We start from the raw sequence: 12,278 nt of genomic DNA on the forward strand, positions 1-12,278 counted from the left end.
CCCCGCATTTTCCCGGACGGCGATCGTTTGCGTGCATGTGTGCGAAGACCCATTACTGCGTACTCCCACCAACATCAACAGGCCCGTTTCCATCTCGTGTTTCGGCCCCCCTCTCACGACGTCAGCTGCTCATTACATATGCAGCGGGACACGCGACGAGGGGTTGTCAGCCAACCACAGTTCTCTAAAGACGCGTATTACACCCTAAGCGTCCGGCGAACAGCGGAGCCGTGTTGCCGCAGTTAAGCAGTCGGTTCATGGGACCAGGGGTGAACAGGTTGTTCTTCATGGTTCAAGCTGGACCGTCCAACTGCTCAGCTCGTTTCACTGGTGCTGATGACAATGACATTACGCGACAGTTAGTTGCCCTCTCCGCCAGCAAGACGACAGCAAGCGCCAACAAAGCGACCATCCCACCCTTGCCAACGAGTGAGGTGATTTCCCACACGCCTATGGATCTGGGGCCGGCCGAAGAAATGACCACGTCGCACCTCGGAAACACCGATCCTACCGCCACTACAATGTCCTCGCCGTCGTCCGTCCGGACGGAAGTGTCGCGACGGTCGTGCGATCATGGTGACGGAGAAAAAGCTCGAGGGACAGCCCCGCAGCAACAGACGCCAGTGACACACACAGCGTTTTCTGTGGACGATATTCTTGACCCGAAGAAGTTTACGGGATCAAACAGATTACGGAGCGCGTGGCATCCGTGGCACGAACACAACCACTTCTCGGCGACAGAGTCAGAAAACGACGATGACTGTTCAAAAGGTAAGCTCGACCCGTATAGTTTCATTGTCAGTTAGAAGGTGTCACAGCAGGAGAGATAGTAGCTGATGCCGCCCTTTTTTTTCACGTGCGATTTAGCACTACCCGACAAATAACAAAACGAGAGAAATGTGTTCTGTTTGGCTAATTAGTCTTACATGGAGACCAGACGCCTACTTTGATGTCCATCTCCCCCCCCCCACCCTCCCGGATCGATTTTCAATGACCACTCAGTTTCAAAAAGTCAGTAAAGTTTCTCCTTCAACGAGAGAAATCTTTGTACAAAACGTGGCTCTGTTTCGTTTCTCCATTATGGTTTCTAGTAATAATAATAATAATTAACGTACTGTTCACATTAGTAATTACCTCAGATTCGTGTCTCTGCCAACACACACAAAGACCAGGTACAAAAATCTCTTTGGAAAATGACACGCAAAGTACGAAAACGGCTGTGGCTAATCGCTCATTCTCGTTTAATTAATTTTTTTTAATCATCTCAGTTTAGTGATGTCCAAATGCAGTTCTGCATTGAGACTATGGAATAAAATAAAATATTTCCGACCACAAATTTTCAATAGGTAACCAAGAGTGCCTAACTTTCCAGGCTGTTTATGCGTATTAATTTTTTATATTAAATCCTTCATTTATAAAAGGATAAGTTCAAGATCTATCAGTCGAATCGTAATGTTTAAAGTTTTTCTTTCTTTCTTAACATTGCTCCGAATTTGATCATTTACGACATCTCTAATAAGCGGATGCATTTCTATTCCAGAGCATTTTTAATGCAGCCACCATCATTTCACTATTCTGACGTGGCATCGAATGGAAGCTGAGCGGTTCAATTTCCTCCTCCCCCATTTTGTATATAAAATGTACGTACAGAGAAAACCTAATACCAACGTATATGCGCAGTTTATATGAACATATAAAAATGGATTCCTCCACGCGTTTTGCAGATCGAAGAGTAACACGCTGTGGAATAGTAGCAGATTAAGCAATTCCGAAGACATCTGGCCTGAAAATATTTACTGTTCGAAAGACAATTGGAAATTGGTGTATACGTTCAATATCGATTATCACTTTTATTCTGTACATTTATTGATTCCTGCGCAAAACATAATAAAAGCAATTTTTAAAATGAAATTGAAATTTTAAAGATATTGTCTGTACGAAATATTTCCATCGATTCTGGTCTCCTTACATCACTGACTTATCTTTTAAAATTTAAGATTAATTGTAAGGTTTTTGCAAAGATGGAATCTTTTCAAAACCATCCCGGTATAGGTCAATGGGAAGATACTGAATTCAAATTGTTGCTGTAACCTAACTGTTCCACTAATAAGTCCCACCTTTCATTTGATTTACACATCCTATTTGATCTATACATACATAGTGGATTTATTCGGTATGAATTTCCTTCGCAAGAAAATTATAAATGTAGGCGAGCGTTCTATAAATTCCTTTTACATTTTATAATTAAGGTTTTGTATAATCGCAATCATTTAATGCTTTTTGTGTATTTGATATATTTTTGTGTTCATCTTCAAGATGCCTTATAAATGGTACATTGACGATAAACACTCCCAAAGCTTTTAAAATTATTGTTATAGGTGGAATGCTTTCAGAAATGCTTAAGTTACAAATGTCTTCTATATAAGATTGTGGGTATTCCTGTAGTCACCCAATATCGCACATCCTCACTCTACGACAGTGAACGATTCCCAAGTGCCATCACCTAGCATTGCGATTAGAGAACACTGACATAAAAGTGGGCTAAATTTCAGTTCGTTTCCACAAACGAGATTCTTGAACTATTTGTTTTAGAGGTAGCGTACAAATGTACCAGTTGTATATATAGAGAAAGAAAAATGTCTGTATATTTTCTTTCCTTTTCAAACAACAACAGTGTGATCGAAATAATCAATGGCGCTCTCATATCGAATCTTCTGAACTTTGCGATTCGTTTTACAGCAAACTCAACTTAACTAATTTTCGATTTTTGTTGCTACAACCAGAGCCGAATTTTTTCGCCACAGACTATTTCGCCAATACAAGTTGTACGACTTTCTAAAGCCTGTAATAACGTCGGGCCAGGTTCTGCTTCATTAATTACATCTTCTTTTGAAATTATTCGAAAATATATAAATGCAACTCTGGAAAACACGAATATAAACGTGTTGAAAATAATTTATCGAAAACAAATTTGCTTCTCTCGACCACTCGGTCAGAGAAGGGTTTTTTCTTTTTGTATTCTTTCTCTCTCTTATGTGCAACTCCTGTAACCTTTTATGGTCTTGCCGAAATATAAAACAGAAAATCTATTTTTATTTTAGCGATTCTTGTGCCTCAAGAGAATGCAGTTTCAAAAGCAAAAGAAGTTTTCCAGAAATTTCTTCTAATAGTTTCAGGCACATGAGCATAACATTTTATGCTCATATAGGAGCAGAAAGGTACGAACTGATAAAATGAAATATTTCGGTTTCTTTACGATGCCATGGGGCAGTGGAGTACCTGTTCAGGGAGGGAAGATAAGATTGCCTATGCAACCTCAGATAAGCAATAACAAAAAATCTGGATTTAAGCATGAGCATAAACGGACATACATAAACTGTAGCACCGATTCTGATTATAATTTCTTACTATCATGTTTATAATTTCTTGCCAATTCTCCTTGTCTTTATTTTTGGTTATTTTTATTCTGGTTGTATTTCTTGCCAATTCTGATTATTTTTATTTACGCTTCATACGAAAAGAGAGAAAGCGAGCCATCTCAAACTTTCAAGATATCTGAATTCATTCGACACGCATTTCACGTTAAAATCATCTTATTCAAATCACTTCTATAGAGTGCGTAACTCTTATCCTACAATTTTTACCCGAAATTGGTTGACATTGGTCTCAGTGGAGTGATTCTAAACCTCAAGAAACACCTTGAGGAAGCTGGGATCATCCTAAACTATCCCATTTGAAAATCACTGAAGTAAACTGTAAATAAGTAAAACAATTAAGTTTTTAGTAAGGTAAACTTGCTAATAGTTACATATTTTAACAAATTGGTTGAGCTTTTCGATCAATAATTAATTAATCTGTCTGGTATTTGCTTTTCGAAGTAAATGCCGCGTGCAAAATTTTCTAAAATAATAAACAACTTAACCGGAGAAAAAGTTTTCTCTACATCACATTTCTTCACAATGTTAATATGGAAAGGTAAGAAACCATTAGAACATTCAAGACAATATTAATTTATCACCTCTCGTGTTTTTAAACAATTGCGCCTTCTATTGGGAATTGGACAGTTCATCAAAATCACTGTTGGTCTGCAAAACCAACAGCATTTGTTTCCATCAACGGCCTAACAGAGCATCTACCTTCTGAAGTTACGAACTTTATGTTTAAACCTTTAACAAGGGAGGAAGAATGATTGCTGTTAAACACTCATTCTTCCTCTCTTCCCCACTATAAATCAATCATAGCCAAGATTCACCACCAACTGAGCAAACTTGAGTCCTACAATGGCGATAATTCCTACTGGAATTATCGAAATTAATTAATAGAAAGTATTAATAGCCTATATTTTATCAATAAACTATCATTTCAGGTATTTCTACACGAATTATAAGTGCATGTTTCTTAAGTGCCAAAGCAACTAAGACTGTGAGGTGTCATTGTATTGTGTCTGTGAGCTGCGTGTGTTCTTCGATCGATTTGCTGAACAAAAAACCCAAGTTTTGGGTACGGTAGAGGAGAGAGAGGAAAAAACCCGTCTGAGCCCCACTAACTTGGCCACGACACTTTTGTCTTTTCCACTGCAATCAGCTGCCACGCTATTTGCGCTACATTATCTAACAAAAGTACAATATTTTCCAACTCAAACAGCCGCATACCGGCAACTTAATCTTTAAATAGAATTTTTGAATTATCTTCTACCAAATACATCTTAACAATTTAAAACAAGAGAAGAAACCAAGACCTGAAAACTTAACAATTTGAGTGAAATCGCACAAGGTTGTGTTCTGAATTTATTGGCACATTATTTAAATTATATATGCTATTATGCTATATTCTACTATCTGTGTATTTTTAATATAACAATATAATTTTATTTATTTATTTTATTTTATATAGAGATGTTATTTAATATAACTTTTAGTTAACTAACTCCGCAGTATAAAAAAGCCATTATTATTTAAAACTTGTTAACTTACTGTTCTCTAAAAGTGTATTTTATTATACACACGATGCATCATACTTTTTTTTTATTTTAAATTTGTCGGTCGATTACTACAGTAAAACATTTGGGCTCTGTACGGTGGGTCACTATTTTCCAAGGCATTTCAAGAAGCCACTTCCTAAAGAGAATTTATGTCTGGTACAGTGTGGTAATTTCACTTATTATCTGTTGCTGATGCAAAGAGTCATCACGAAAGGACTGTCTATATTTTTAAATAGTAACTTTTCTTGAGGTACATAAATTAAAACTCATTCCCGTTTAATTTACAATTTTTATTATTTTTTTTACGATGGAAATCTTAACTGAAAACCTTCGATAACACGCGATCCATCAACTCCAGTTGAAAAATGTACTCCATCAACTCTAATAACTTGATGTAAACGCGTGAGGAAATGTCATACTGTCTCGTCTACAGTAGGCATCGACAACCATATGCCGCGTGCCACCAGGTGGCACACGGGAATATTTCTGCGTCACGCTGGTGGTATACCACTTTCTAAATCTATTATGCATTATTAAACCGTTCTTGATATTATGTTTGCTCACAATATTTGTCTCCACTTTTTCATCTTCGAAGATAAACAATATATCATTCTGGAGGTCGCAACCAGGAATCGAGTATAGGGTATTATAAGCACGCGGACAACAGTTGATCCAATTGGGTAATGGATAAAACAGTTTCAGATGTTTTTATTGGGCAGGATATACGTGATGAAAACTAGACGCAGACGTGTGTGTGTGTGTGTGTGTGTGTTTTTCCCTTTAATTATTCCTTGATTCTTATGAAAAAAGTTGAAGTGATATACTCGTCAATAAAAGAAGCATGCCACCAGGAAGGGAAGGGAATTTATTGATTAAATAAACTAACTATTGAACATTAAACCGGAACATTATTTTTCACCTTTATAACCAACCTCCTCGACATTCTGCAATCCACTTAGAAGACAAATATCATTTACAAATCGATCACAGGATCAGACATACCTCTGCAGTACGAACTCGTAACATTTTATGACTGCTAGTAATATCAGTACGGGTTAATTATGACGATTTCATTACAAAACACACGAGAAAAATGTAAAGATGATTTAATTTGGTACTTTGTGAATGTCGCGGTACAACTTTCAGCTGTAGTGTGCCAACATGCGTTCGTTTCAGAAACCTTGGTAGAGATTTTCCATTGACTTTCAACGTCTTCGTGCAACTGTTTGCGCTGCTCGTCACTTACCGCGCCAGGATTTTCAAGATTGTTCTCGTGTTTATTGGGGCATCGACAACGGAGATCATAATGCGCTAGATCATTTGCTATATTACGTTCTCTATATGGAAATTAAATCCACGTTTATGAAGGTTAAATATTTGTTCCGTGTTTTTCATGATTATTTATACTAAAATATTAATGAAAGTACGTGTAGATGTTGATTGTCTTCGGGAAGCTAAATATAGATGATATATGTTCGTTGTCACCTAGGTCATCTTCGAGAATGATGTTTTGCCTTTCTTTATGTAATGATGTGAAGATTCGACGTCGATCGTTTTCTTATGTTGGGCAATTTATCAAAGTAAAAGTATACTCAGCTGTTTGCTTAGTGTCGCATGTTTGACATCTTGGAGGATCTCATGTTTGACATCTTGGCAGGTCTTCGACAAGGAGAGATGTGTGATGTGCGTATGTACTTCTGTAGCCTGGTTGGTACTACTACTTCCCTTCTCTTCTCAATTTCCTTGTACCTGTCGTCCAAATTTAAACCTTCAGATCTCATTTAATACAATTTATTCAAAGTTTGATTTTGCCAGAGTTCTCACCATTTTGTTAGACAGTGGTTTGGATGATTGACTTTTAGCCATTATGTTGAACTTGGAACAGTCGTTTCTGAAAGTTTGTGGTTGATTCTGCTACTCTATCAGCTTCGGGTTTTCAGAAGTATAAATTCAAATACAAGAAATGAAGATTTAGCAACATACAACATTCCATTTCCTTATATGTGTCGAGCAGTTTTCTGGACTCCATCTTTGTACGCGGAGGAGTTTTGATTACCCAAAAAGTTTTTACAAAGTAATTTGAAAATCTGACACGCTTTTAGTTATAATGCATTGAACATTGAGATATTTTTCAATACCTTTCATCCAGCAGAAACTCTTTGATTTGAGGCTCCACAAAGATTCCCTCTTTCACTTTCGCGGCACTGATCTTTTGAAATTTCTCACTCGAGTAATGAAATCCTCTCGAATTCATGAAAATCTTCGTTAGGCTAAGTTTAATGTGGAGAGGTGGAAAGAAAAATCTTCATTGGATCCACTAAAGGAACACATTACACACTACTCTTTCCTGGCTCATGTGTAATTCTTTGAGGACAGTTACGTCTGACGTAATAGTCTGCAGTAGAATGGCTGTCCAACAGGCATAGGAAAGAACGATATTTTGTGACCCTTCCTTACATGCCCATTAACATACCAATGACTTTGAGGTCTCCGCAGATATTCCATTGATGAGTGCTATATTGAATTGTTTCGAGTAGTGTCTTCATGTTATAGTGTCTCTCCTTCAGATGGGATGAGAAGTAAGTTTATAATGTATGGGGTGGCACTAGGAACTACAGTTCAACTCCACAAGATGAAGATGGAGTTCGCAAGGTAGAGAGAGAAAGAATACAAGAAACAGCACTGTAGCACGCGTTCCTTTGAGTGTACCGGGGTTCAAGCCCGTGACTACTAAATACGATAAATATTTGTATTGACGATTTATTGTAAACTCTACTGACTTGGTTGTCGTGCCGGAGTATAAACAGAAAATTTAGTCACGGGTCTGAACCCCGGTCCTCAAAGCATGTGTACTTATGCACCCTCGCGCTTGACCATTCGGCTACGGCGGCTCGATGAAATTAATGCGCTATCACGATGGATAGCTTTCAATTCTCGTCATGCAATAAAAAATCTTTCACACTTCGCCGTGAGGAGTCAATGAAGAGGCACTCATACATTATAATACATTAAATGCCTTCTTAAAAATAAAAATAAATAAATAATATAAACGAATAATGTCATATTTACAAATTATTACAAAATAACGGAACAAGAATATAATGGTGTGTTTAAACCTTAAAACGGGACTAGAAAGTCTCAAAGTAGCAGAGGTTAGAATTCGGTTGTAGTCGAAGGTTCTACTTTTAAAGATTGTTACTTCAAATTAAACTCTTCTTTGCTAAGAAAGATAACGGAATATAAGGTAAGGAAAGTAAAAAGAAGACAAAGGAATACTTCATAGCACATTTAGTATTGGTGTTATTTACTAGTTATCGACTATGCATTATGTTACTAAAAGAATAACGAATAAGCACCTGATTTATACAAAATACTGTTCGTTCAAATATAATGGGTGGTGGAAATAGTGCAATAAATGAAATCGGAAAGGGTGGAGATGGGTACAAAATCGACTTGACGAGCTGAAACGAGCTCAACGAACCCGAACGTTGCCAACTGGAACTAGAGGGCAAGATTCAGTGTAGGACAGGTTTCCGGAAGACCGAAAATCTGCGTCTGAAACATAATACAGAAGACAAGTGACGACAATGCTAGAGATGAGGCGGACCAGGAAAGCAAGATATTTTGACAACAAGAACCTCTGAACAGTGGACCATATTGTTCAAAAAACCCAAAGGCACCAACATTTGATACACACATTGTCAGCAAAGTGTTACATCAATAGAGAATTCAATGATGAATCGAAGCCCACAAATCGTTCGCCGTGAAAACTGATGCAGCGCCATCAACGTTCATTGGAGGCGGCCTCTGCAGAAGGGGAAGCAGATTCTTTGGGGCGATGAATCAAGATTCAGATATACGCTGTTTTCATGAGATGATTCTCGTATGGCGCCAGTACGGCACGTTATTGATACAGACTGCGCAATACGAAGCATGGTGCACTTGCTTTTCGTGGTATCGTGTTGGATTGAAAGGCAACATTGTTGTCGTTTCTATTAGTAACACACGTTAGAACTCTTATGGTACTAGTATAGTATATTTAATAGTTCGAGGTCGCTTTTTGGGAGAAGGTGGACTTGAAGAAAAAGCACTGCTTGGCGAAAGCCTTTATTAAAAGCAGTTGGTAGAAAACACGCCATGCTGTGAATACTGACAGGTGACATTTTTGAATTAAAGTTAATAATTATAAAAAGAGTGAGGGCAATAATGGTAGGCTTCATTTCAAAGCGTTCAGAAATATTAATCATAGATGAACGAAACACTAAAAATTACCTACGTCGAAATTCCGTTTGAGTAAAATCAGCTTGACTAATCAAGCTGAACTCCACAGTTTATCAAAGGAAGATTATCTGCATCAAACGAGTACAATCTCGGCAGATTCATACGTGCATATTCTCATTTTTGTAACATTTTAGTGGAATCCTCTCCCACATCTACGTGCCAACAGCTCTTCATTGAACGAAGGATAAAAATACACTAAAAATGCAAGAAGGATTTCAGCTGTAGATTCGCGGTTCCGACAAAGTAAGTTGCACAAGAACAAACGCCGCCTTGTGCCGAGTTTACGTAATTCGTGTACGAATACTGGGAACTTCACATGAGGAAAATTTTAAAAGAGCATTCTGTTTAAACTGAACTCTTCCAGTTTAACATCTGACAGAAATGTTACAATTCTAACAGGAGGCACAGGCCAATTCATTTGGTGAATTACTGATCAAAAACCTGCCAATATAGGGCTTCGGTTGTATTCTGCTCCAGTGTTCAACTTACCATCGAGATGTCTGAAAAATCTATTTGTACGAGATTCTAGGACGCCAATTTGCTGAAATTCTTGACACCGTAAATTAATCTCGCGATGTAATTCGAAAATTCTTTGATACAGAAAGACAATCTTCGTTCGGTGATGTTGGCTATATCAGTGGCAATCGCCATCTTTGGTTTTCACAGGATTTTTGTTTTCTTTTCACCGACTTGCATCTAACAAACTACTTCTATAATTCATAATCTTCTGCACTGAAAGAAAATTAGAGTGTTATATGAGTAAGTGGCAGACAAATTTTAAACTATCAAAGGGAGCCCATTTATAGATTCGAGGCTCCAGTCAACCTATCCATATACCGGCCCTTAAAGAAGGAATCAGAGAAGTTTTTCAAATAATGCTGCTCAAAAGGCTAAATTTTAAACAATTTTTTTGTGAAAAAGATGGTTAAAGATGATTGAAAAATATTACGCCGCCTAATTACAAAATATAATGTAACAGAACCTGGGCCGAGAATTGTCTCTGGCCATATTAAATAACGGATGCTGGACAGTTGTCTACTTTGACTTGGCATAAATTCGGCTCCCATTATCGATCGATTTCTACTCTGAAGCTAAACTGCGTGATCACTCATGCGACGAAGTTGGACAATATTTAAGCCGAGCAGAAGCAATAGTTACTCTAGTCCCTATTAGACTTGAAGCTATTAGCAGCTATCTATCAACGTCTTGTTACACATCTATATCCTGAACGAGCTGAGGAATAACCACGCGTCACACTGTGTTCAAGGATTTTTAATCAGAACACGTTGAGTCTGCTTCTGAAATTCGGCTTCGCCACCGATACTATTGTATTATTAGACAAGCTATACTGGTAGGAATGCCTTGTCGATGGACTACAACTGCTTGCTCTCTTCTCCAGCATTAGTCACGCGGGTGATCGTTCTGAGCACAGCATACAGTAAGTTAGAAAGATAAAGAACTGAACTTCCAAAAACATTTATTATGATTGATGTCTCATTGAAGTCTCATTGAAGTATGTTTGGTAATTGCAGTGTGCATTTAATATACAGAGGTTTCTTTTTTCGATGAACAGAAGAATTGCACATTCGTAATAGTATTGATACTTCTGACAGAAATAACATTTCCATTTTGATCCGAAGTATCTTCAATTTGTACATTCGAGATGTCAGAACATAATTACGATGCAGATGCCAAAATGGCACAAGACACAAACTGTACATCACCGGTTACCAAGCTATGGTATTGCTGGTTATGTAGGTGTTATTTATAGGCAGAAACTACCGAGACAGCAGTGGGACCATATAACCTATGCATAATTCTCTTCGATATGCACAAGTATTTTATATGTGGTAATGGCATTTATGCTATTATAAAAATTTCGATGGAACAAGTTTTTGTTTTTGTTTTTTTTTTTTTTTTGTTTCATGTACTGGAGAAAGGGAAGGATTTTAGTGCTAGATCTGTAACATGGATCTATCGTTACCATTTAGCATAAAGCTGCCTTGAAATGACAGCCTGGTCAATAATAAGAACAGTTAAATTCCCAGTAGGTGAATGATAAAAAAACAAAAAAAAAAAAAAAACAGTATTTTAGAACTGCTGCTTCCATTTGATCCCCTCCCTCCTCTTCCCACCTCCCAAAGATTTTTAAATTCACCCTTCGTTACGTTAATGAAACGAATGTTGCTTGCAAACAAACTAAAATCGACCTTATTGTAACGATGCCAACAAGTTAATGACTCTAACAGCAGTAAATTTTAAAAATTAAAAATAAGCGAACTTCTGGCATTTTCATTTTATTTTTCTCTGAGATTTTAAAATGATCAAAGAAAATTTATAGGATTGTTTAGGGGTTCCCGATAACACAAAAATGGACAACAGCGAACAGAATAGTCGCTTCTCAAACTAAGCTATTATAAAAACTCGTGACTTATATAATATAAAGCTTAGTTTTAGCTTTATATTGTATAAGTCACGAGCAAGTGCGAGTTGTTCTTGTTGGGTTTTTAAGAGCATCGGAACACGCTGAGTCGTAAATTGAGCGTGTTCTGAGGTCGATTTTCTGATTTCTGGACGAAAAATCCGAGTTTCCGCGAGAAAAAAATCATGCCTCGCCTAAAACCGACTAACTCAGCCATCGTGAGAAAGGCCCATAACAATTCCGGTTCGGGAATCGAACTCCGGTCTTTTCCACCCGGTGTGGGGAGGACGGCGATCCCACCCACTGTGGTGCCCACGAGGGTGCAAGTGCGAGTGCACAAAACACTATTGAATGAGCACGTTGACAAATTTTTGGAAAGGCCAAACATTGTGCTCCGTCTCTCAGGGGCGGAACTTAAATAGACAGGGCCGTCCAGCAAGAATGGTTGTCCGTCTGTGTGAAGTGCATTTTACGGTAGGTATAATTGTTGGACCATGCATGAAAAGTTGTGGCGAAGCTACCACGTCGTAAGGCCAGTGCTTTTCACTCTTTGCAGAGGGGGTGGGCAAAAAGTGAAGGACGAACAGTCAGCTA

The 12,278-nt window shown here is 37.9% G+C and overlaps 1 protein-coding gene across 2 annotated transcripts in view; it reads left to right on the forward strand.

The window, feature by feature from the left end:
- The first annotated feature begins 282 nt into the window (after positions 1-282).
- The window catches only part of LOC150085640 (NK1 transcription factor-related protein 1-like), a 56,330-nt gene continuing 44,334 nt past the window's right edge, over positions 283-12,278 (forward strand). For both annotated transcript variants that reach the window (XM_090373405.1, XM_090373406.1), the window contains exon 1: positions 283-771. In XM_090373405.1, the coding sequence (XP_090229531.1) occupies positions 288-771 (484 nt within the window). In that variant the 5' untranslated portion in view covers positions 283-287. The remainder of the gene's footprint in view (positions 772-12,278) is intronic.

This window comes from Mastigoproctus giganteus, chromosome 5, assembly GCF_048544385.1.
Source record: "Mastigoproctus giganteus isolate SK-2022 chromosome 5, ASM4854438v1, whole genome shotgun sequence".
NCBI classification, from domain to species: Eukaryota; Metazoa; Arthropoda; class Arachnida; order Uropygi; family Thelyphonidae; genus Mastigoproctus; species Mastigoproctus giganteus.